The sequence below is a fragment of the Guillardia theta genome (assembly GCF_000315625.1).
Source record: "Guillardia theta CCMP2712 unplaced genomic scaffold GUITHscaffold_9, whole genome shotgun sequence".
NCBI classification, from domain to species: Eukaryota; class Cryptophyceae; order Pyrenomonadales; family Geminigeraceae; genus Guillardia; species Guillardia theta.
Genome location: NW_005434665.1, coordinates 128776 through 150513, shown reverse-complemented (window position 1 = coordinate 150513; position 21738 = coordinate 128776). Strand labels below are relative to the sequence as shown.

General features: G+C 52.4%; 10 protein-coding genes across 10 annotated transcripts; 6 read left to right on the top strand and 4 right to left on the bottom strand.

Annotated features, from left to right (window-relative positions):
- Window positions 1-888: 888 nt before the first annotated feature.
- GUITHDRAFT_101978 (hypothetical protein) lies at window positions 889-1557 on the top strand (the record flags this gene model as incomplete). Its single annotated transcript, XM_005838997.1, has 1 exon — window positions 889-1557. The coding sequence occupies one exon, from the start codon at window positions 889-891 to the stop codon at window positions 1555-1557; it is 669 nt and encodes a 222-aa protein (XP_005839054.1).
- A 965-nt stretch (window positions 1558-2522) lies between these two features.
- On the top strand, window positions 2523-4191 carry GUITHDRAFT_150667 (hypothetical protein). Its single transcript, XM_005838996.1, has 6 exons — window positions 2523-3520; window positions 3573-3637; window positions 3686-3737; window positions 3793-3859; window positions 3956-4029; window positions 4083-4191. The coding sequence occupies exons 1-6, from the start codon at window positions 2719-2721 to the stop codon at window positions 4184-4186; spliced, it is 1164 nt and encodes a 387-aa protein (XP_005839053.1). The 5' UTR covers window positions 2523-2718; the 3' UTR covers window positions 4187-4191.
- A 1342-nt stretch (window positions 4192-5533) lies between these two features.
- On the top strand, window positions 5534-7056 carry GUITHDRAFT_133815 (hypothetical protein; the record flags this gene model as incomplete). The annotated part of the gene is made up of 9 exons (XM_005838995.1): window positions 5534-5599; window positions 5647-5793; window positions 5847-5937; window positions 5983-6035; window positions 6093-6161; window positions 6208-6329; window positions 6709-6781; window positions 6834-6893; window positions 6964-7056. 9 exons carry the CDS (start codon window positions 5534-5536, stop codon window positions 7054-7056), a joined length of 774 nt encoding a protein of 257 aa, XP_005839052.1.
- Window positions 7057-7582: 526 nt separating this feature from the next.
- Window positions 7583-8463, bottom strand: GUITHDRAFT_101976 (hypothetical protein; the record flags this gene model as incomplete). Its single annotated transcript, XM_005838994.1, has 3 exons — window positions 7583-7976; window positions 8036-8085; window positions 8395-8463. The coding sequence occupies 3 exons, from the start codon at window positions 8461-8463 to the stop codon at window positions 7583-7585; spliced, it is 513 nt and encodes a 170-aa protein (XP_005839051.1).
- Window positions 8464-9356: 893 nt separating this feature from the next.
- On the top strand, window positions 9357-10313 carry GUITHDRAFT_161294 (hypothetical protein; the record flags this gene model as incomplete). The annotated part of the gene is made up of 2 exons (XM_005838993.1): window positions 9357-10156; window positions 10267-10313. Exons 1-2 carry the CDS (start codon window positions 9403-9405, stop codon window positions 10311-10313), a joined length of 801 nt encoding a protein of 266 aa, XP_005839050.1. The 5' UTR covers window positions 9357-9402.
- A 1140-nt stretch (window positions 10314-11453) lies between these two features.
- On the bottom strand, window positions 11454-12824 carry GUITHDRAFT_53908 (hypothetical protein; the record flags this gene model as incomplete). The annotated part of the gene is made up of 6 exons (XM_005838992.1): window positions 11454-11543; window positions 11759-11825; window positions 11916-12011; window positions 12137-12263; window positions 12469-12547; window positions 12747-12824. Coding segments are annotated over 6 exons (537 nt in total), but the record flags the coding sequence as incomplete, so codon positions are not given.
- Window positions 12825-13584: 760 nt separating this feature from the next.
- On the bottom strand, window positions 13585-15151 carry GUITHDRAFT_101973 (hypothetical protein; the record flags this gene model as incomplete). The annotated part of the gene is made up of 12 exons (XM_005838991.1): window positions 13585-13604; window positions 13650-13679; window positions 13729-13868; window positions 13918-13976; window positions 14025-14051; window positions 14099-14188; window positions 14239-14305; window positions 14356-14492; window positions 14543-14726; window positions 14781-14913; window positions 14964-15020; window positions 15070-15151. The coding sequence occupies 12 exons, from the start codon at window positions 15149-15151 to the stop codon at window positions 13585-13587; spliced, it is 1026 nt and encodes a 341-aa protein (XP_005839048.1).
- Window positions 15152-15627: 476 nt separating this feature from the next.
- GUITHDRAFT_101972 (hypothetical protein) lies at window positions 15628-17171 on the top strand (the record flags this gene model as incomplete). The annotated part of the gene is made up of 6 exons (XM_005838990.1): window positions 15628-15959; window positions 16163-16220; window positions 16288-16473; window positions 16530-16994; window positions 17050-17085; window positions 17139-17171. 6 exons carry the CDS (start codon window positions 15628-15630, stop codon window positions 17169-17171), a joined length of 1110 nt encoding a protein of 369 aa, XP_005839047.1.
- A 538-nt stretch (window positions 17172-17709) lies between these two features.
- Window positions 17710-19026, bottom strand: GUITHDRAFT_133811 (hypothetical protein; the record flags this gene model as incomplete). Its single annotated transcript, XM_005838989.1, has 3 exons — window positions 17710-17766; window positions 17792-18737; window positions 18788-19026. The coding sequence occupies 3 exons, from the start codon at window positions 19024-19026 to the stop codon at window positions 17710-17712; spliced, it is 1242 nt and encodes a 413-aa protein (XP_005839046.1).
- A 673-nt stretch (window positions 19027-19699) lies between these two features.
- Window positions 19700-21713, top strand: GUITHDRAFT_161293 (hypothetical protein; the record flags this gene model as incomplete). Its single annotated transcript, XM_005838988.1, has 1 exon — window positions 19700-21713. One exon carries the CDS (start codon window positions 19700-19702, stop codon window positions 21590-21592), a length of 1893 nt encoding a protein of 630 aa, XP_005839045.1. The 3' UTR covers window positions 21593-21713.
- Window positions 21714-21738: the final 25 nt, after the last annotated feature.

Here is a 21738-nt window from a genome sequence, read left to right as displayed (position 1 = left end):
GGCCAGTTCGGAGTCTGCCATCGGACCGGCCCGGCCCGTACTCAGGACGGTGTGACTCGGCCACGGTCCGGGCCGCCGCCCGGCCGGCCCGCCGGGCCGTTGAACTTGTGACAGGCTGCACTTAACTTTGAGTAAAGCAGCAGTCACCGTCCCGCGGCGAGTTGACTCTTGGAAAGTTCAAGGTACGGGCCGCACAGGGCCTGGCCGGCCGACACCGGGTCCGTCACCCGGTCGGCCGGCAGTGGCCGCTGCTGATCATCTTCATCGGATCCGACTCTCCACTGAGTGACCGTACTGACTCGGACACCGGATGAGTCATTCCAGTTTACTACACGAGATCCGGTCGCCGATCACCAGATCATGATGCCGCTGCTGTGCAAGCCACAGCCGTGCAGGCTCCATTCAAGAGTCTATCATGTTTCAATAACCGGAGCGCATCTCCATGGCTGGGGAGTACTCGGAGTGCGGGGGACCCCTCCTTTTACTAGAAGTCACCACCCCGCTCTCCCACCTCATGGACCTCATCCTAACGCTTTCTGCTGCGATGAGGTGCGAGGCGCATCCAAATCTGTCAGCATCATGCCACTTTCATGCCTCGTTTCGCCAATCGAATCGTCTGGAGCCTTCTATGAACCTTTAGGGGTTAACTGCAGGGCTTTCTTTACTACATGCACGGGACAATGCCCCGGTTGGCCGTGCCAAAGTGCAGCGCTTGAGTATGAACTGAGGAAACTGTAGCTTTTGGCAAGGGCACTCCCCCCTCTATAAAAGGCTCCACCGTCTGTTCAAGTCTATCACAACCCAGCAGCAACATTCTCCCCCCAGCATCCTCTGCTTCATCACACTTCTGCTCTGTATCACTTCTTCCTCTCACTTTCCTGTACCGCGATGCAATCTATCTCCTTTGCCAACCATCCCTTCCTCAGCGAACCTTTTGCGGACGATTTCCTCGATCAAACTACCCTGGACGATGATTGGTTCCGAGTCCCCTTGCCGGAGGCTGACCCGACTACGCTCTTGGCCGACTCTTTCTCAGACTCACCATTCGTTCCCTCCCTCATGCAGGATCTCTTTGCCTTGCACCAGAGTGATCTTCTGAGCCCTGAGCCTTCCATGATCATGAATAGCAAGATCATGGGAGACGTTTTTCAGGTCAACTGGCCGTCGGAGACAAGGAACAACTCAATTGTACATGCACATACTTCATCTGTCAGCAACACTCCTCCTTCTCGCCCTGTGCAGCGCTTCCCCCAAGCACCTGTTGTGAGGGTACAGTCCCGACAGGCTGACTTCCATTCTGATAAACCAGTGGAGATCACGCTCGAGTTGCTAGCAGAGCACTTCCACGAGAGCCTGGAGGTAGCGTCAGCAAAGATCGGCATCGGCAAATCCACGATGAAGCTGGTGTGCAGACAATTGGGCGTTGAAAAATGGCCGTACAAGTTCAACCGCAAGGGTGGAAAGAAGGTCTTGCGAAGACCAGATGGGTGCAAACATCGTGAAGAATCGTCTACCGCCTCGGACACTGATGGGTCTGAGGAGCCTATCTTCTTGTAGGGGGTGAGAGGAGCAGGCAATTCATTCCTGCACTTCTGATTGTAATTTAAATGAATGTTTGAGTCTTACTTTCGTGTTTGAAACGGTGTTGGAAAAATCGTGACATGATCAGATCGCTAATCATCCAAATCCTCAGCCTTGTCATCATTAAAGTGGTTGAGTCCAGCCCGGCGGGATAGATGAGGCTTGCCGCGCGTGGCAGGGCGGCTGAGTCACATTGTCCTCGTACTGAGTCACACCGCCGGTGCCGCTGTGTGACGGTACTAGCCCCGGCGGTGACCCGACAGTCACGGTGCCACGGTGACCGTCCCCGGCCCGCCGGACCCGGCGTGGCTGACTCAGTGAGTCCGATCGGGCCGGGCCTGAGTGCGCCGGACGGCGCGGCCCGCCGGGCCCGCCGCAGCCTCCGGGCCGCGACTGTGATCGGACCGTGCGCACGGCCGCGCCCGCCGGGCGGGCGGCCGGGCGGGCGGCCCCGCCGGGCCGGGGCCCGGGCGGCCGCCGGAGCGGGGGCCCCGGGCCGCTACGATCGGCCCTGATAGTCCACAGGCTTCAACGATCGGCGGCGGTGATCACTCTTACGGCCGCGCCGCGCAGCGGCCCGGCCCCGCGGCCCCGCGGCCCGGCCGCCGGTACCGTACCGTGCCCCGCGTAGTACTAGCCGGGCCGGCCCCCGGGGGGGCCGTACTGGCGGCGCCGTACGGTAGCCTCGACTGGCACCGGGCATAATGCCGGGCACCCGGACGCCGGTCACGGCCTAGTCAAGCCTGGCCCCGCCCGGCCGCGGGCCGGCGCCGCCCGCCGGGACCGAGTCGGCGGCAGGCTCACTGCCCAGACTCCGGGAGGCCCGGCCGGCCGGGCCCGGGCCCGGCCCGGCGGCCCGCCGGTTGGAGGCCCCGGCGGCGGCGAAGGCAGTCCAATCGGAAGTTTGTCGATGCGGCTTGTGTGGTTGCAAGAAACGATGGCAGGACGAGGGGGCCAAGGGAGGAGAAGCACGTGAAAGTCATGGCAGTGAGGCTCCACTGCAAGCTCCATGGCTGGACGCTCCCTCCTCGATCATATGGCGTTGAGTCCCGCTAGTCAGCAGGGTACCAGTGCATGCTCGTGCTTTGCAGCGCTCTAGCGTGATCTGAGCAGCAGGCGCTTGATAGAGTGCGATCCATGGCTTCAGAAACAAAGCTTTGCCTCTGTTCAATCATCCTCTCATGCCTGATCTTCTATGATGCGCATGGGGCTGATAAGTCAGAGTGGCAGCACTGGGACTCGTCAGAGTTCTACCAGGACAAGAACTATCGGCCGGAGTTTAGCCACGGGATGCCAGTAGAAATGAAGAAGATGCTACAAAACATCAAGGGAGAGGGGCGATTGTCTCGTGCTCAAAAGGCAGAAAAGAAGAAAGAGGAAAGAGAACCTAAAATCCCGAGGAAGGTATGGCAGGTGTACTGGGAAATGCCTCTCAGTAAGCTTCACAAGCGCTATTCCGAGACATGGAACAACGAGAATCCAGAGTACTCGGTTACACTCTGTAGCCCCAGACAGGCAAGGAACTTGGTAGACGAGTTCTATCCCGAGCTGTTGACGATCTACGACTCCCTCGGGCAAGAATCGCGACAGGACTTGTGGTCATATCTCATGCTGTTCAAGTTTGGCGGGACGTTCGCAACGGTCGACTGCACTTGCGAGCTGCCGCTGGATGTGATGCTTCTTCCGGACGACGACATGGTCGTGGGGTACCAGCCTAGACTTGCTTCCAAGGTGCTTCAAAGGAAGTACGGGGAGGAGCATCACGATCTGAAACTACAGAACTGGTGCTTTTCAAGTATACCTGGGCATCCGATTCTCAAGTTCATGATAGAATACATCATCAAGAACGTCAAGACTGAATACTGTAGAGATAATTTGTCTATTGACAGCCTGCTCCGCTCGGGAGCATCCCCTTTCAATGTTGCCATCGATGCGTTCGGTACATGAAAGCCCTTGCAGCAACCTGTATCCCTTGACCTATTTCCCTTCAGAGCGAAACCCTGTCGACGGCTACTCATTGCGTGTTGCAGCCATCGGATCTTATGCTCTAGGACAAGTGCTAGCTCAGTTTCTGTCCATACGATGCGTTTGACATGCGTTGAAGGTGTGGGGAAAGGGAGACGACGTTTACATACCCTGTGCCGAGAAAAGACACGGTGATTGTACCATCTGAGACTTTCGTACACTTGTTATCTTGACGTTGATGTGCAGGATTTGGCTTTTGGTTTGATGACCGCAAGAAAAAGCATGTATGCGACTGCCCAACACGGAGACAGAGGTAGAACCTCTTCGGATGCAGACCCCATATGTCTCTTTGCTCTTTCCGCCGTGAAGGGCGAAAGTAGATTGTTGACGTCTCTGAGCTACTAGTCAGGTCTCGAAATCCTCACAGGAAGAGCAACAACGGGATGGAAAGCATTGCATTTGTTCGCAGACGACACATCTACGGTGACTTCAGTCGCTTCCTACCATCTACTCTCAACCATGACGCACTTGTTCAGGTGCGGGCGTTCGGTCGCTGGTCAAGAGGCCAGAGAGAGAAATGAAGCGTATGAGGGACCAGTCACTACTGCCCGTCATGTTTGGAGCCATAAAACATTCCTAGAGGTCGTCAAGGCCGCAATGAACTTCGGAAACTAAGTGACGATTCCCTCAGTCACTAAACATCGGCGGGCTACTGCCGCCGAAGGCTGCCGCGCCGCCCGGGCCGCGCCGCGCCGCGCCGCTCAGTCGGACCGCGGCCGGTGACGCCCGGGCCAGTCGGACTCTGGCTTGGCCGGGCCGGCCCGGACGGTTCCGCCGGGAGTCACCGATTCTGGCCGACTGAGTCCTAAAAAGAAGTCAAAAACAACACACAAATTGACTGGAGGAAATGGCGGGAGACGCGAATGTAGAGGAGGAGCACTTGCGACAAGCCATGAAGATGGCGAGCAGACTCCTTGACATGTGCGGTATGCAGGATGATAGTAGACTAGCGAGTGACGACTGGGCCAGAGAGTTCCTTCTCCAACACTCGGTGATAGTCAGTAACATGCATCCTATGAGCTGAAATACCTGCCTTGAGCAGACTGTCCTCCGCCATCGAGAAGGAGCGGCGATGTTGAGAGAGAGACTTGAGCATGCTCATGTGTTGATCGTAGCCGTTCTCTTCTTGAGGGACTCCATGAACCCTCAAGAAATTCTATCAGACGAAGGACATGAAGCGAGTAGGTTTCGCCTTTCGCATTGCCATGGAATGACATGAAGCTGCAAATCCAGAAGCGAAGGCGGCAGCATTTCGCTCTCATTTCGCCTGTACCATGATGGATCTGTCTGATAGAATCCGACAGTATGCGAGGTGCTTTCCTATCGCATTGCAGTTTAGTTGTGATGCAGTGTTATAGCAACCTGAAGGGAGGAGAGTCGTTGCGGAGATGCGAACAACACAAGAGTGTGGGCGAGCTGTCGAAGAGGATATCTGTAAAAGCAGAGGACGAGCTCCTTGCTCCTGTATGCATCCATGGAACAACGAAACCTGTCTTCACCGAGAAGGAGTATTCAGCAGGTTGACAGTGTCTTGGAACAGGCTTGGTTGTGCTGATTCGTTCAATTTTCAAGAAATCAATGCAGAGCATGCAACATGGAGAGCAGCAGATGTTCTGCAAGACACCATTGCGAGCAATGCTCCAAACATCTCAGAGTCCGACTGGCAAGAAATTTGTGAGTGTTTTATCGATACGATTCAAGACCCATCTCCTGGAATGAAACCCGTAGATGCCACTAATCCTTCCTTGCTGGGACTTACAACCGTGTGAAGGAGGAAAAGACGGATGTTCTTCCAGAAAGAAGTGAACGACTTGTAGGGAGCCTTCTGCATCAAGCATACAACTCACGATCTTTTCAGATTCACAACGTTCTTGTAGATCTGCCGTTCATCCAACCCGATGAATTGTCTTCACACTGCAAGTCAAAAATGGAAATTGTAAAGCTTTTATGCTCGAAACGACAGGTGATTCTGGCAGCAATCAAGAATGAAAAGGTGGTGCATTAGTCAGGATCTTGATCTATCTGATTCCTAAATGCAAGGGGAGCGATTCTGGGTCTGGTTACGTCATTCTGTTTTGTTGGTTTATCATCGCGAACCTCCGAGAATACGCGCTAGCTGAGGCAGCAAGGGACGCTGCGACCTTTGCCCGAGGGTGCCGGCAGGCTGTCAAAGAGATCCGGCTCAAGGTCCTGCCCGCTGCTTCACCGATCCGATGCGTCAGTTTGACAAGGGACCGCAGATTCGACCTGGTGATCCCGACAGTTTCAAAAGGGTGCAAGAAATGTATCAAGAAGTGAGCGACTTGCGGATTGTCAACGCTTTGAATGCATGTGCGATGAATACCACGGTTTGCTCCCTTGTCATATGTTTGCCAGGCAATGATACAAGGATGATTTGCAAGACTTACCAGTCGAAGCAAGAAAAGCAGGTAGGAAATGTAGTCGACGACGATGGAAGGCAGGAAGTTTTACTGATTGCCATGCAGATCAACATCTCCAAGAAGAGGAATTCTAACTCGTTGAGTGACCAAGGCTCCTGTGCAGGGAACGAGGCAGTAGGAAGTTGATATCGGAGATGCAGATACTTATGCATGTCGTCAGTGCGAGGAGAAAGATCAAGAAGATTTCCAGAAGAACAAGAAAATACCTCGAAATCGGATGAGTGAGGAGCAGCGAAATCAGAAACTCGCAGCCAAGGAAGCCAGCTGGAGTGATTTCTTGTGGTAAGAGAAGAGTACAAAGAGTGTATGTTGAGGAGCGCTCAAATCCTGTTGCCTTTTCATCTCATCTCATCTCATCTCATCTCATCTCATCTCATCTCATCTCATCTCATCTCATCTCATCTCATCTCATCTCATCTCATCTCATCTCATCTCATCTCATCTCATCTCATCTCATCTCATCTCATCTCATCTCATCTCATCTCATCTCATCTCATCTCGCTATCATGTTCGTTTCGCTTCTCACCTCTTGCATCTCTGCTGATCCCATCTTTCTATCAACAGTCTCTCAACGCTACAACCACTTTCTCATACCATCTCTCCACCACATCTCCATGTCAGCTCCACAAGATTCCGTCACCGCTCATCTCGACCTGCGCAGGTTTGCAAACAACTGTCTGGCAAAGAGGCCAGGAGCTCGAATTCACACCTCTCTCCTCATGATTGCATTCCAGGTATCCCTCCTTCCCCTCAACCTCCGATGACTGTCTCTTTCTGCTCTTCCAGGCTCACTTTGCCCATGGAGGGCGACAAGGCGGAGAAATCTCTCTAGGCGTCCTCGGTCAGGTAGAAAGATGAGAAGTTTTGCCACGTTGCTGAGATGTTCTTGTTCTGGCTGTCGAAATTCTTCCAACAGTTTCTCAATCAGTGGGATGCAAGCATAGGAGGAACTAGCCATGGGGGATGGTATAGCAACCTCTCGTTGTCCTACATCATGATGTGCGGGTGAGACCTCCTGTCGTCCTCAGTACTCTTCCCTTTCCTGGCCCCATCCCGTCCCCTTCTCCCTCGACTCGGCTCCATCCATTGATCCTTTACCTCCTCCTCCTCCCCCACCTCCTGCATCTTCACCTCCTCCAACACCTCCAACTCCTGTATGACTGCTGTGGGTGGAAACTAGTTGCATCTTGTGCGAGCGAGCGAGGTCGTCAAGGGTTCAGGTGGTGAGAGACTCGACGAAACCAGGAGGCATCCACAGCGGGACTGGACTCGGCGAACAAGACCCGCAGAACCTTGCAAAGCCAGTGACAGTGAACCATGCAACTCCCAGCAGATTTTGACGACAGAAAACTTACACTAGAACATCTGTGAAACGAAAATGTGGACTCGATTACTTTACAACAACATGTACATCACGTCAAATACATCTACGTGTACATCTACATCTACAATATCAACATGCAATCTTCTGGTTGAAATCATTCCAAATCTGTCTACCTTCACAACATTCCGCACATAGCATTGCGTGCAAGGGATCACAGGAAGTAGAGATTGATGGAGGAAGGAGCGAGTGAGAAGAACAGGAGCATGATCGTGATAAGCGCCCCTGTCAACATCTCATACTCCTCTGTCAAGGGAAGGCGGACCACTAAGAAGATCTGCCCTATCAATACCCCGATCGTAATCCCCACGGCAAACCCCACAAGGGCTCCGATAAGGGTGTACAGGAGCGTAATAACTATTGTAACCACAAGGATCCCCACGTTCGCCTTGGCTGCCTGCAGTTCCAGCATCGACTGCGCACGAAGTCCCTCCATGGAGACGACCTTGAGCCACTCGTTGCGCTTCCTCCTCGCATGCTTGTAGTAGCGAAGGGAGCAGATCACACCGGCGATGAAGTAGATACAGGAGAGGAATATAATGGTCCACCTGCTCTCACGCCGTCAGAAACGCCGGTAGACAGCATGGCGGCGAGCAAGTGCACGTACCCTGAGATGTTCCCTGCTGTTCGACCCAGATCTGATCGCTCAAGTACTCCCTGGAAAGCGAGTGAAAAGCAAGAACAAGAGATGTTTTCAATGAAGGGTTTCATGAAAGTGATCTATTCGCTTCAAATCTCTCATCAACAGTGATTCACCCCTTCATCAAGGGTCTCTTTGACTGAACTTCCTGTTTGCTTTTACATCTTGGTGTATCAGCGCTACATAAACTCCTCTCCCACACTACCCGCTGTGAAAGCGAGTTGTACGAACAAGATGTCATCTAATCTCACAGTTGTTGTTGTGCGATCAAGAAGTCATCATAGTTGTTGTTGAGCGATCAAGCAGTCAAATTCTCTCATTCTCACCGCTGAGATCACTGACACGACCGACGACGACGACGACGAAGGCGACGTCGTCGAATTGCTCTGCACCATTTTCGATAGTGTATCTTAAATCACTATTAGAAGGTGTACGGAGTCACAGAAAAATTGTACTATTGATTCAGTTTGAGCGAAAATATCTTGTACGAGATTTCTAATTATAAAAACTATTTTAATTGTTACTTTCGTTTTATGTACCTTTTGAGTTACCGATGTTTATAACTTATTTGTAGATTGTGTACAGGATAAATTTCCTTTTAACACTTTTTATATTACTATTAGACACCAACCGAACCTTTATTGGCCGTTGCAAAAAAAGCAGAAAAAAGAGCAAAAAAAACAACACAGAGAATACAGACGAACGAAGAGAAGGTCAGGAGAGGGCAGGAGAGGAGAGGAGATCAAAGAACACAAGAGAGGAGGAGAGGAGGGACGAGGTGGGATAGGAAGTGAAGTTGGAAAAGAGGTGAAGAGGGGATAGGATGAGCAAGAGCTGGATTGGAGGGCGAAAGGAGGAAGAGTGGGAGTGGATTGTTGAGAAAGAATTGGGAGACTGGAAGATATGAAGAGAGTGGAAAAGGCAAAGAAATGTGGTGGGTGCAGGAAAGTTGGAACGGACGATTGAAGATCAAACTATGATTGAACAGGACAAAAATAAATTGTGTGTTTCTTTGAATTATGAGACATATAACACCTCAAGCAAGGCTAAGAGTCGAGGATGGAAAGGAGAGGAAGTGAGTGTTGGTTCAGCAGAAAATGAACGGATGAGCAGAAATGGCAAGAGGCGAAGTACGAATGAGACGTGAATGTGTGCTCATCATATCCGAATATGTGACCAGGATGATGCGGTCTTTGTACAGACTTTGTCTTTCTGTCATGCTCTCATCTCAGCAGCATTTCTATCCATTGTGTGTGTGATTCTACTGTGATTAACCATTGTTTTCTTCAGATCGGAGAGAAGAGCGTTTGTCATTGACTTCCCCCTTCCCCGCCATGAGCGTCTCCCTTTCGACAGCAGAGGAGACAAACTTCGAAGGAGTCGCCGCGTCCCGCGATGGCAGCGAGACGCCCAACACGGCGAGCAGCGGCTCCTCGAACGAGCGGATCAGGCGGTACAAGTGGAATGGGCTGACGACGGCGGAGGAGCGAGAGACAGCGAAGGCGCTTAGGGTAGCGCGCGAGCTGAGAAAATCCTCGTCGATTGTGAACAAGTACAATGAGGAGAGAATGGAGCTGAAGCGGCAGCTGGAGGAGGAAAACGAGAGGAAGTACAAGGCGAAGGAGCTGCAGAAGAAGGAGATGCTGCTCAAGTGGAGCAAGAAACTTGACAAGTCGAGCTTCCTCATCGACCAGGTGGCGGAGAGCGAGAGGATCGACGAGGAGCAGCGGGTGAAGCTAGAGGAGGAGGCGAGGAGAGCGAAGCTGTTCGAGGAGAGGAAGCAGAAGATCAAGACCGAGATCATCCTGAAGGCGCTGGCGGAGAGCAACGACTTGGAGCAGCTGCGGCAAGAGAAGCGACTGATACAGGAGGAGGAGAAGAGGTTGAGGATTCAGCAGGGGCTAGAGAAGAGGGGGGCGGCGGACAAGAGGGCGGAGAAAATGCGGGAGATGCAGGAGGAGAGGAGGAGGAAGAACGAGCAGCAGTTCATGCAGCAGAGGAACCGGTTGGCAATGCAACAGGCGGAAGAGGAGCGGAGAAGGGAGGCAATCCTTATGAAGATGCAGATGAAATATGGAGAGATTCCAGGTTATTCCTTCCCCTTTTACTGTCCTCCCCTGCCCGCCCCCAACCCCATCTACCCTCCTTTCCTCCTCCCGTGCCTTCTCCTTCCCCTCCTCTTCCTGAGTTTCTTGCAGGGGAACCGAAGATAGTGGCTCCAGGAGGCAGGAATGACCGCATGTAAACGAGAGGAAGAAGAGCTGGAGATAGAGGAGGAGGAACGGAGTAGACACGCGACTAGATTATTTGGGTGACAGAGAGAAATAGAGCACAAGTAACTTCACTACAGTGTGTTAACAGAAGGGAAGGAGGTCTTGGGAAAGGGGGGAGGGGAGTGCGAGCTAATGGTGGAAGGAGTTAGGAGGAGGAGAACCAATCAACGTCGTTGCCTTGACTTGGACCTGTTCGTTCTGCTCGCACCTAGAAGACCAAGAGTCAATCCTCTCCTGCTCCTGCTCCTGCTCCTGCTCCTGCTCCCCCTTTCCCCTCCTCCTCTTCCACCTGGAAGAAGTTGAATATCGTCTCGATCGTCCTCAAGCATCTTGTCGTCTGCCAGCATCGTCAGAGGAGGAGGCAGCAACTCTCCTGTCCCACCTTCCGCTCCTTCTCCTTCGCTTCCCTGAGCCTCGACCTCTCCCTCTTCCCCGACTGCCCTCATCGTGGCCGCTGCTCTGCTCGAAGCCTCCGCATCCAAAATCTTGATCTCATCTCAGTGATGCAAGTAGGCCAACGGGCGGGGGGAGAGAAAGGAGGGGAACAGGAAGGAAGGCAGGGGGGGGGAGGGAGGAGGAGCAGGGGAAGAAGCCAGGAGGTTGGAGTGGGAGGACGAGCAGGAAAGCAAGAAAAGGGAGAGGGGAGGAGGAGAATACCTGGCGATAGGCGGCTGGCTCTCGAATGGCGTTGAGGGACAGGGAAAGTTGCATGTGCAGCTCGTGCAGACGGTCAAGAAAATCCTCCTGCAGCTGAGCAGCTCCGTGCTCCCTCCTGAAAGACTCAGCTTCCTCCCGCCATCTGACGGAAGGGATACGGTCAGACAAGAAGGAGGAAAAAGCAGCACAAGACGGGGATGGGAGAGGGTTAGGGGATTGAGAGGGTGGGGAGAAAGGAGAAGGAGGAGAAGGAGGAGAAGGAGGAGAAGGAGGACGACAAGGACGGGGAAATCGAAAAGGAGGAGGAGGAGGAGGAGGAGGAGAAGGAGAAGGAGAAGAAGGAGGAATGGAGGGAAGGGAAGAAGGAAGAGGAGGAATGGAGGGGAGGGAGGAAGGAAGAGGAGGAATGGAGGAGGAGGGAGGAAGGAAGAGGTTTCCAACTTCTTTAGGAGGGATAGGATCGATGCTTTCTTCATGAAGAAGTGAAGCTGGACTGCCTCCTCGAAACCATCCGGAACTTTCCGTATGTAACCCAAGATGGCATGCTGTAGACCAACGCGTCACTCCGTTTGACTCCCCTTCCCTGCCTCCCTCTCTGTTGATGCTGCTGCTGCTGCTGCTGCCGCTGCTGCTGCTGCTGCTGCCGCTGCTGCTGCCGCTGCTGCTGCTGCCTCTTCCTCGGCCTCCAATCCCTCCTCTTCCTCTACTTTCTCTTCCTGTTCCCCGGCATCCGTCTTCTGCCTCTCCTTCCTCCTCTGACCTGCAACGTCGCAAGCTGAACCCTCTCGTCATAGGCGCGCACGGCATTGTCGCACACATGAGCGATCCTCCCCCCCGCCGCTCCCTCTGCACAAGTCCATCAGCACCCAAGACCTCCTCCTCCTCCTCCTCCTCCTTCCCCACCTTGTCGCTCGAACCCTCCCAGCCCGGGCTCGTTGAGAATGGGGTGCGGGGCTCCAAGGATCATCCCTTGGATGGAGATGAGGACCTGGAGAAGGAGTGAGCGGAGGAGGCTCGGGCTGACTCCACTCCCGTGCCTGATAGAGCGAGCTGCCCGGATCCCACTTGGGCCCATCGAACGTTCCAAGGAGCGAAAGACAGACCTGGACAAGATGATCAAAACCTTCTCGTCCTCGACCCCGCCCTCTCCCCCCTCTCCTGCTCCATTTCTTCTTCCCTCTCTCCCACCCTCTCTACTGTAAGCTTGCTCTGATGTACCTTGCCGTCAGCATAAAGGTTCGGGTTGAATCGGATGGTTCCATGAGCTGGCAAGACTACAAAGTTAGCAAAGAAAAAAGAAGGAAGGAGTTGCTGCTGGAAGAGCATGACGAGGAGGAGGAGCAGGGGTGTGACGATGAGGAGAAAGAGGAGAAGGAGAATTGGAAACAGAAACAGGTGAAGAATGAGGGAAACAAGGCAAGAGAGGAGGAGGATCATTAGCAGGAGTAGGAGCAGGAAGAGAGATTCGACCTGTTGTTAAGAAGAGCATCTTCGGGGGAACCAAAGGATAACTCGGTGGGAAGTAAAGATCAAACAAAAAAACTCCAGACTGGGAGAAAAAATCAAAGGATATCACACCAGAGGGAGGAAATCAGCTCACTCTACGCTTCTGCTATCTCCCTCTCCCTCCTCCCCTTTATCACCTCACCTCACCTCACCTCTCCTTCCTTTCTCTCTCTCTCTCCTCCCCCACCCCCCCCCCCCATCCTTTTCCCTCCCTCCTTCCCTTCCTCTCCTTTCCCATCTACCTCATAAGGTGTTCCGCTGGGTCCCGTGATAGCGGCTCGCATGTACTGCGGCCTGTCTTGGTCGTAGCGTATCCATATGCTCGAGTTTGGATGCTGCAGCAAGTGCGAGCTCAGCCTGAGCGAGGAGGAAGAGGAAGGAGGGAAGAGAGAATAAGGAGAATAGAAGAGGGGGGAATGCAATGGACGGGGTGAGTGTGAGCGCGTGGGGGACAGGGCAAGGGAGCGGATTGGAGTGGAGGAGGGAGAGAAGAGGGAGAGAAGAGGAGGGAGAGGAGTAGCAGGTGGTGGTACCTGCTCGAGCTGCTTGGGTAGAGATTTCAACTCCTTGTGCAGCCTTTTGAGAGGTTCAGACGGTTTGGCAGGAGGAGCAGCAACGAACCTCTTCATTCGCTGATGAGAACCGCCTTGCTCGTCATGCTTCTCCGACTCTGAAAATCCATCCATCACTCGCCCACATTCGTTCATGGAGGTTTCAGATCACCGGCGAAGCTCGAGAGGCCGTGAAAACCCTCAACACCTTGGCACTTGTACTCTTCCATACACTGGAGAACCAGCATCACTACATCTGATCTGCACCGCAGACATGTTCCGAGTTACCTTTGCATACAAATCTGACGGCATTGGGGTTGTTCCCTCGTTATCGGATTCAGCCGCGTCATCTTCGTCAACAACGATGTCTGTTGTTCTTGATCGAGTCTGCATCTCAACTCCTTCCATCCCGTCGTCTCGATTTCTCTGACTAGGACCAGTCATCTACACGAAAGTCTTTCAGAGCTTGTAGATATCATGACAGTGAGCTACAACGTCGGTGATGTTTGATGGGTTATGCTCGTTGCTATCACGCGGTCTCTCGGCAATCTGCCATTGTTTCAGCAAAACAAGCAGGCGGCGACGAGTTGAGACCTTTGTGAGCGACGAGGACAACATTCTCCACTGTAACAAACCAAGAAGAATGAGGAAGGGGAGGGAAAGGGAAAACAACACATGTCAGAAGAGAATGAGAGCATGACAGTAGCGTCATGAACCTGCACGGGCATCGGGAGAGCAAAAATGATGATTGACATGACGATAGACGCGGAGAAAAATTCACATAAACATAAACAAGTTGACTCCTTCGTGCACCTGAAGGAACAATTTAGCCACTCCAATCAGGATAGTCTCTTGATCTCACTGGCCATAATTCTGATGAATCCAATCTTCGCACCAGTCTTCTTCACGAGAACATATAACCTGCATTCGAATGTCAGAGAGCTGCGGAGTAAAGTCACACAAAAGAACCTTGTTAAAGTACAATTGCTTCTCACTCTGTGCGACAGTCAAATCACACGGCAAATAGATTCCATGTCCAACACCTGGACGAAGAAGCAGCCCGGTGGCTGATGAGACAAGGGCTTCGTCTTATTGTCTCCGTTGATGGGGTGATCCGGCGTCAACGAATACCACTGCACCGCAATGATCATCATCTCCAACCCTTGCTACTTCCCAACAACACCTTAGCAGCCAGTGAACAGGTGAAAGGATCCCTAACCAGCTCCCTTCCTCGAGATTCGCACGTACCACTGACGAGACAGTCAGACTCGATCCTAACGCGTCGCCTTCAAGGGCTCACCTGCGGAAAGCGGCGAAGCCAGGCTCGACAGTCCGGATCATGAGGGACAGGAGCATGAGGATATGGCAAATGACGCAGAGCAGCTCGAGGAACGCGCTCTTCACGGCATCCCAGCGAGAGCTGTGGAAGACGCCGAGCTAGACAGATTGAGTGAGATACAAGTCTCCATCTCCACCGCGAGCAAAACCTGATGGAGGTGGAAGACAGGTCGTAGGTACACAAATTTACAGAAGACCAGGAACGACGACCAGAGGACCCATCCAAACTCGGAGATCTCGTCATCTTGGTCACAATATTCTTCTGCCATCGAGAACGATCCTCTCAAGATAGCAGCATCCATGACAACAATGATTATCTTGCAGAGCCAGAACCTGCCGATCGAGTCGGTCAATTGGCTCAAAGCACCCACCTCACTCAGTGCAGACCTCCTATCTCGCACGAAGTTGCCACAAGAGTTCCACTGCTGTAGCATGACGTTGTGCACAGCAGCACAGCAGCCGGTGGTGACTGTGAAGCATCGGAGCAACAAACCATCGTCCTCCTCATCTTGCCAGTCGCCTGTCAACACCAAGATTCAGCAAGGTTCACAACATCTGGGCTAACACCACCTTCTTCGTGTGGAGGGGCAGGAGACTCGATATCACCAACATCCATGACAATGATACCTACAGGAACAACTCAGACTGGTAGGTTGACTGCGGTGCTCGACACTACCAGGAACATCTCGTTTCTTTGGTGCATTCGTCTTCGCAGGAGACTCTTCCTCAACGAAGATCTCGCTATCGATCGAGGACATTCTTGTTCAACAGCGGTTTCACTTCGTCTTGCAGGTAGGCAACTCCTGCAAAACCAAATCAATGAGTTGTCGACCAAGATTCGCATCGGTTTTGATCAAACTTTGTTGAAAACAGAATGTGCATATCTCAGTGTAGCCTCACCTTCATCGGCTCCATACAAGTTCGCCCATGAGCTACCAGTTCTCCTTCTCTTCGCTCCATCCTCGCATCTTCGCCCTCCCTCCTTCGCTTTCTCGCCCCTGTCCCTCCTCTAGTAGGCTATCGTCCCAGCCCATGTCCCCCGACCGTTATGACCGTTGCGTTTAGAAGAATTTTTTTCAGGAATGGGTAGGGGTACTCAAACTTTGTCCTGAGTACACATCGAGTTATAGAAAATTTAGTTTAGCAAGTAAATATTTGGGGGTGGGGGTAGTACGTAGGGGGGTCCCTTGCTGTGACTGATGGGGTGGGGTGAATTCCTCGGATCGGAGCGATAATGCAGCCATTTACGGGGCGCGAGGAGGCGATGGAGGCAAGGAGGAACGAGAACATGGCGAACGTGGAGACAAGGAGGAACGAGAACATGGCGAACGTGGAGACAAGGAGGAACGAGAAGATGGTAAAGAAGGAAGGCGAGATGAGGATGAACATCATGAGACTCGGGAGATCGCATGTCCTCATACCCCTCCTCTTGCTGCTCGTCGTGATGATATCGGAATCTTGTGCTGCCAGTCCTGCCGGAGTATTGAGGCCCGACATGAGCATCGGTGCGAGGGTTAAGAACATCATGGAATCGATCAAAGATTCGGCATTTGCAGGAGCATCAGGGTGAGCTCGATGCAGACAAGATGGAATTGCCATGTGTTTGTCACGATATGTCGGCATGCACATGATTTTTTGCTGTGCGCATCGTTTGGGGGTAATACCAGTCTACCCCAGAGTTCTTCATGGCCTTGTTTTTCATGCACGTATCTGAGGTGTTTGTGATGTGAAAAACTTGTTCTTGTCATGCGTCTGACAAGTTCCCACAGCCGATTTGTGTCTGTGCTGATGCTGCACCCCGTGGACACTATCAAGACTCGTGCTCAGGTATCATCGGAACTGCAAACTGCTTTGGTAACAGCAACTCACCTCCCGCTCTCCCGCTCTTCTGCAGGTTGTAAGTCTGGAGAGCAAACGAACTGCGGTCACTGCGGTCTATCGCTCGTCAGCATCCCTTGCGGGAGTCGCCCCTTCTTTGGTTGGCAACATTGCAAACGGTCTGACAACATGCCTGGGGTTTGAGGTGTGGAGGAGAATCACAATGGATGCCTTTCCCTCTATGGATCGGACGTTGAACACAGTGAGAACAGTGTTAGTCGTCCTCTAAGAAGATCTGCTGACTTGAGCTCGTTCCAGATCGTCTCCGCTGTCCTTGGCGACATCACTGGGCATGTGCTGCTGGCGCCGACTGAAGTGCTGAAGACAAGATTGCAGTTGAGGATGCACACCAATGTTGCCTCGGGGGCATCGCACATGCTGAGAGGAGGGATCGGAGAGTTTTACCGTGGATACCCCGCAATGCTGCTCCGCGATGTTCCTTACAGAGCGCTCCAGCTAGTGCTGTTCGATGAGATGCTAAGAAGATTTGCAGCATACAAGCAGGGTGGAAAGTTGGAGATGAAGGAAGTGGTTTTGACGGGAGCAGGAGCAGGATGTGCAGCAGCGGTGCTGACGACTCCGTTTGACCTGATGAAGAGTCAGTTGATGGCTAGCAATGGGAGGGTGAACGCCTTGAATGTGTTGAGGGACATCGGGAAGGAGGAAGGGCGAAGGAGGATAATGGCAAGCCTGAGCCCTCGAGTCTTCCACTTGGCTGCGAGTGTAAGTACAGCTTGTTGTTGTAGACATCCCCGTTGACTGCCTGCTGGTCTTACAGACTGCAGCATTTTATCTTGTTTATGACAGCATCAAGGTAACAGGACTCATTGCACAGCGATGTATGTCTAACAATTTGTGTTCCTTCAGCAAAGTCAAGCTCGAAAGGTACAGAAGGCTTAACAGGGGCATACTTTATCCCCCAGCCTTCAGGACTCAGTTTCAAGATATTCAAGATATAATTTAATTTCGAACTTTACCAGAAGGACAGACAGACATGAGGCTCGATTTATCTTACAAGGACATGAATAAAAGAATAAGTTTGCAGCCAACCCTATCTCGAATGCAAAGTCTTGTGGTCGGAATCTGAGTTTGCTATCCATCTTCTTCGCACCGCAGTCGGTCTTGCAGAGATTACTTTTGATCGCTTTTGAAAGCATCGTCACAACATTGAAAATGTCACAACTGAACCTATACCTGCAACATCGGATCTAATTGTCGAGCAAGGGCAGACTGAGACTTGGTGCTATCAGATGTAGCTGCATCGTCTGTACTGTTCTGTTTCACTTCGAAGTGTTGGTAAGAAGGAGTGAGCCTCGTATCCTGCATCTGTTGTGAGTTGAGCAAAGAACAAAGATGAAACTATGTACCTTCACCGATCTCTTTCCGCTTTCTCCTGGAGTTTTAAGATCTCTTTGCTGACGGTTCACCGGTTTCTCCATCAACGGCTTTCTGGAAGGTACTTCTTGCTGATCGGAAGCATTGTGGGAACCAATATCTGTGAGACCATCTCGTCCCTTTACCGCCTCCGTTGGAGCTCTCATCGTTAATGCACGAGTTTGAGGTTCAGTCTTGACCTTGATTGGTTTGGAATTCAGCTGCTTGAGACTAGTAGCTTTCTTCAACTCTTTGCAACTTCTTGCAGTTGTCAATGCGCCTTCATATTCGGCGCACTGTCTATCCAGCTGTTCTATCAGAATGTCTTTCTCACAACTTGCTTGTTTCAGATGGGACAGAGAAGCCTGAAGGCTCAGGCGCTCCTCTTCAACCTCCTCCAATCGCTCCAAGGAAGACTTGGCCCTACCCTCCAAGTCCTTGACGAGGAGCAACAGCTTCTTGACATGGGCTTCCTTTGTCCGCCTCCCTTCTTCCAGCTTCTGGCATCGTTCTCTTTGGATCGAGATGAGCCTGTTCGTGGATTGGAGGGCAACAGAAATACTGGTCTTGGAAGTATTGAGAATGTCGCTCAATTGTGAAATGTTTGACTCTAAACCCGATATCCACTGCGACACTTGCTCCTCCATCTCAGAGTGCCTTTGTAGGATTTGACTGGCAAATCGTGCATGCTTCTCCTCTTCTTTTCGTGAGGAGCTTTCCAGATCTTGATAAAGTTTTGACATGCAGCAATATCGGTTTTCCGCGTCATGGTATTTAATCTCGTTCTCCTGTATGTCTAGTTTCAGCCTTTCAATCTGCTTATCATATGCATCTCGCAGCATGTAAGAAGTTTCGAGCACTTGTGCGTGTTCCACTCTCAACTGACTGAGCTCTCTCGTGCTGTTTTCGGTCTTTCGTATGCTTTCCTTCCAATCCTCCTCCAAACTTTCCAATCGCTTAACAATCGTGTGAAATTTCTCAACTTGAGGTCGTGGCCCGTCCTTCTCACTGTGCTCAGACCTCTGGGCATGCAGAATCATGATCGCCTCTTTAAGAGCTTGAACCTGTTTGCGCAGATGTCTGTTAGAGCACCTGCCAAATCATCAACAACACGCGCAGCTTTCTCGAAACATTCTCCTCACTTCTCTTGGGCGCAGGTAGTCTTCAGGAAACTGTTTTCGGCTGCAAGCCACACCCATGCCTTCTGCAATTCAAGTATTCTGTGCTGGCTGTCATCGGGGAACGGATTTGAGCATGGTTGATCAGTCGCTGGTTTCGGAAGCTTTTCCTTCTCCCTTAACATGGGCAGCTGATCGGTCTCTTCAAATTTTTCATGCTTGTCAAGAAGTGGCGGGTTGTTATCGACGCTATGATGTTGCATCCTGTTTCAATACGAAGGCCGAATATCAAGGAACTATTGTGTTGTTCAAACCCTTTCCACGTTTAGAACGAAACGATCTTTTTCTTGAACTCCATCACATCTCCTTTCTTTGTTCTAGTCTATATCGTTTTCCTCCTCTCTCCTCCCTTCATCTTCTCCTCTCTTCTCCTCACTTCCTCCTCTCTCCTCCCTTCATCTTCTCCTCTCCTCTCCTAACTTCCTCTCTTCTCCCTCACTGCATCGTCGTGCTTCCCGCCATCATGCTACTGCCCGGGCCTCGAAATGTATTTTCAAAAGCTAAATCCATTTTTGAAATTTTCAAAGAGATATCGGAAATAATTTAAACAACCGGTCTTCTTTACCTTCAACTACCCACCACATTCTCATCATCCTAGATTGCAGTAGGCAGATAAGACCAAGATCACTATAGTCTATGGATTTCCTAGAATTATCATAGCACCCCGACCCCCAGCAATACCCCACTGTTTGTGCATACCCTACACCTTTCACCCCTACCCCCTATCTCAACTGATTGCCTCTTCATACCCCAAAATCGATCCTGAAAGTACCCACCGTTTGATATTAAAATGTATGATCCCATCACCCCTACCCCCTTAAAACCACGATCTGTGTTCCAACAAGGTAGTGGGTTCGCTCGAAACCAAGAGGCGCCATGTTCACATTGCTCGGCCTCGACGTTACGTCGGACGCTCGCATGCTGCGAGTGATCGCTGCTCTCTCCTCCTCCTCCTCCTCCTCCTCCTCTCAAGATGAGGATACAGAAGCTGGTCAGCTTCAACCCAGCCCAACATGCCCGGATGCTCCGGTACAGATCGCTCTCATCGTGCGAGACCAAATGCCGTCCGGGGAGAGAAGAGCTGCTGTCGTGCGCAAGACAGTCTTGCCTGATGGATCCTCCTTCACTGTTGGCCTTGAGGTGCCGATTCCAGAGCCGGGAGAGCACACCCTGAATGTCTCAGTCTGCCCGGTAGAGGAAGATGGAAGCGTCGGCTTGCCGTTCTTTGAGCCTCAGGATGTTACCTGCACAGTTGAGGCGCCGAGGCTTCCCCTCCCTCGTCTCCAGCAGAAGGATGCTCTTGTTCTCTGTGGGGTCGATATCCCCAAGGAGGTCAGTGACGGCAAGTTGCGAGTCATCGTCGCGCTCAAGAGAGTTTGGAACGACGCTCCCAGGGAAATCGCCCTCATCGTCCGCGATCTGCAGCCCGACGGGGTGAGGAGAGCGGCCGTTGTCTACAGGACCCTTGGAGATGACGCTGAAGCTGTCGGACTCGAAGTGCCCCTTGGTGAAGCTGGCGCCCACGTGCTGACTGTGCAAGTCGCCAAGGTGGTGAACGGAGAGATGGAAGAAGTGTTTCGGTTGGATGACAACGTCGTGTATGTTTCTAACCCTCCTCCGAGCGTTGTTGTTGAGGATGAGAACCTTGCTGTGTGCGGCGTTGATGTCCCAGAACATGTGGATCAGGGAACTTTCCGAGGGATCGTGGCTCTGCAGCGCAAGAGGGCCGCCGCCCCTGAGAACATCGCCCTCATCGTTCGTGACATTCTCCCGGACGGTACTTCGAGAGTTGCTGTCGTTCGCAAGCAGTTTGTTGACAACGAGCTCAAGACCATTGGGATCGAGGTGCCGATGAACGAGGCCGGCGATCATCTCGTTGAGATCTGCGTTGCTGAGAGCACCCCATACGGCAACTTCGAGATTTTCCGCTTCCCACCCCGCAAGGTCTCTGTTTCCAACCCGCCGATGCCCAGGATCGCGGAGAAGGACAGTGTCGTGCTCTGTGGCATCGACATCCACGGAGCGCGATGGCCCAACTTGAAGTCTAACGTGGTGAACAATGGCCGCCTGCAAGTGATCATGGCGATCGCTCGTACGTGGGAGGATGCGCCCAACAAGTTCGCGCTGGTCGTGAGGGATGTGACGGACCCCAACGAGGTCCGCAAGGCTGCTGTGTTCAAGACATCGGAGGATCTGGAGCCGTTCACGATCGGGTTGCACGTGCCCCTTGCGGAGGAAGGGAGGAGATTGTTGGAGGTCGAGGTGGCTGCAGTGGTGGAAGGTGGTCTGGAGAAACTCTTTTCTGTGCAGCAGATTGCTATCGATGTCATCGCCCCGGCCGTGGAGGAGGCAGCTGTGGAGGAAGAGTCGGGCTCAGAGGACGTTGTCTCCTCTGTTGACTCCTGCAGCGAGACGACGGAGGAGGCCGTGCTTGTCCAGCCCGAGTTCAAGGAGCGAGTAGCTTGCAAGAAGAGCGTCCTCCCTCTCAAGGCCACGTTCTCGTCGCAGGATGCCGACTCGGTGATCCGCAGGCTCTCTGTCCCCGTGGAGTTGGACGAGGAGGAGGTGCCCGTGGAAGGATTCTCTGCAGTGACGGACGCGCTGGTGTATGCCTTCAGGAACGAGCTGAAGATGGGATGCGACGACGTGAAGATCTCTTACACAGACGAGGACGGTGACGAAGTGATGATCTCTTGCGACGAGGAGCTCGGTCTCGCAATGCAGCAGTTCCGTGACGCTTCCGTGATGAGGGTCAAGTTGCATGCGTGAGCAGATGATGGGAAGGGCGAGGAGAGGAGAGGAGAGGAGAGGAGAGCTCCGACGCTTCAGTGTTGTCTGCTACGATCGTCGTTTGTTGTGTTTAGATACAAAATAGAAACAGAAAATTTCTTCTTGATTGTCAAAGCCCAAGTACC

What these genes read in the sequence shown, in the direction of transcription:
- GUITHDRAFT_150667 (XM_005838996.1), top strand. Translation starts at nt 2,719, where the DNA reads ATGGCTTCAGAAACAAAGCTTTGCCTCTGTTCAATCATCCTCTCATGC. An exon ending in TGCCCAACACGGAGACAGAG is followed by an intron (nt 3,860 to 3,955) that starts GTAGAACCTCTT and finishes GCTACTAGTCAG; the next exon opens with GTCTCGAAATCCTCACAGGA. An exon ending in TCGCAGACGACACATCTACG is followed by an intron (nt 4,030 to 4,082) that starts GTGACTTCAGTC and finishes GCACTTGTTCAG; the next exon opens with GTGCGGGCGTTCGGTCGCTG.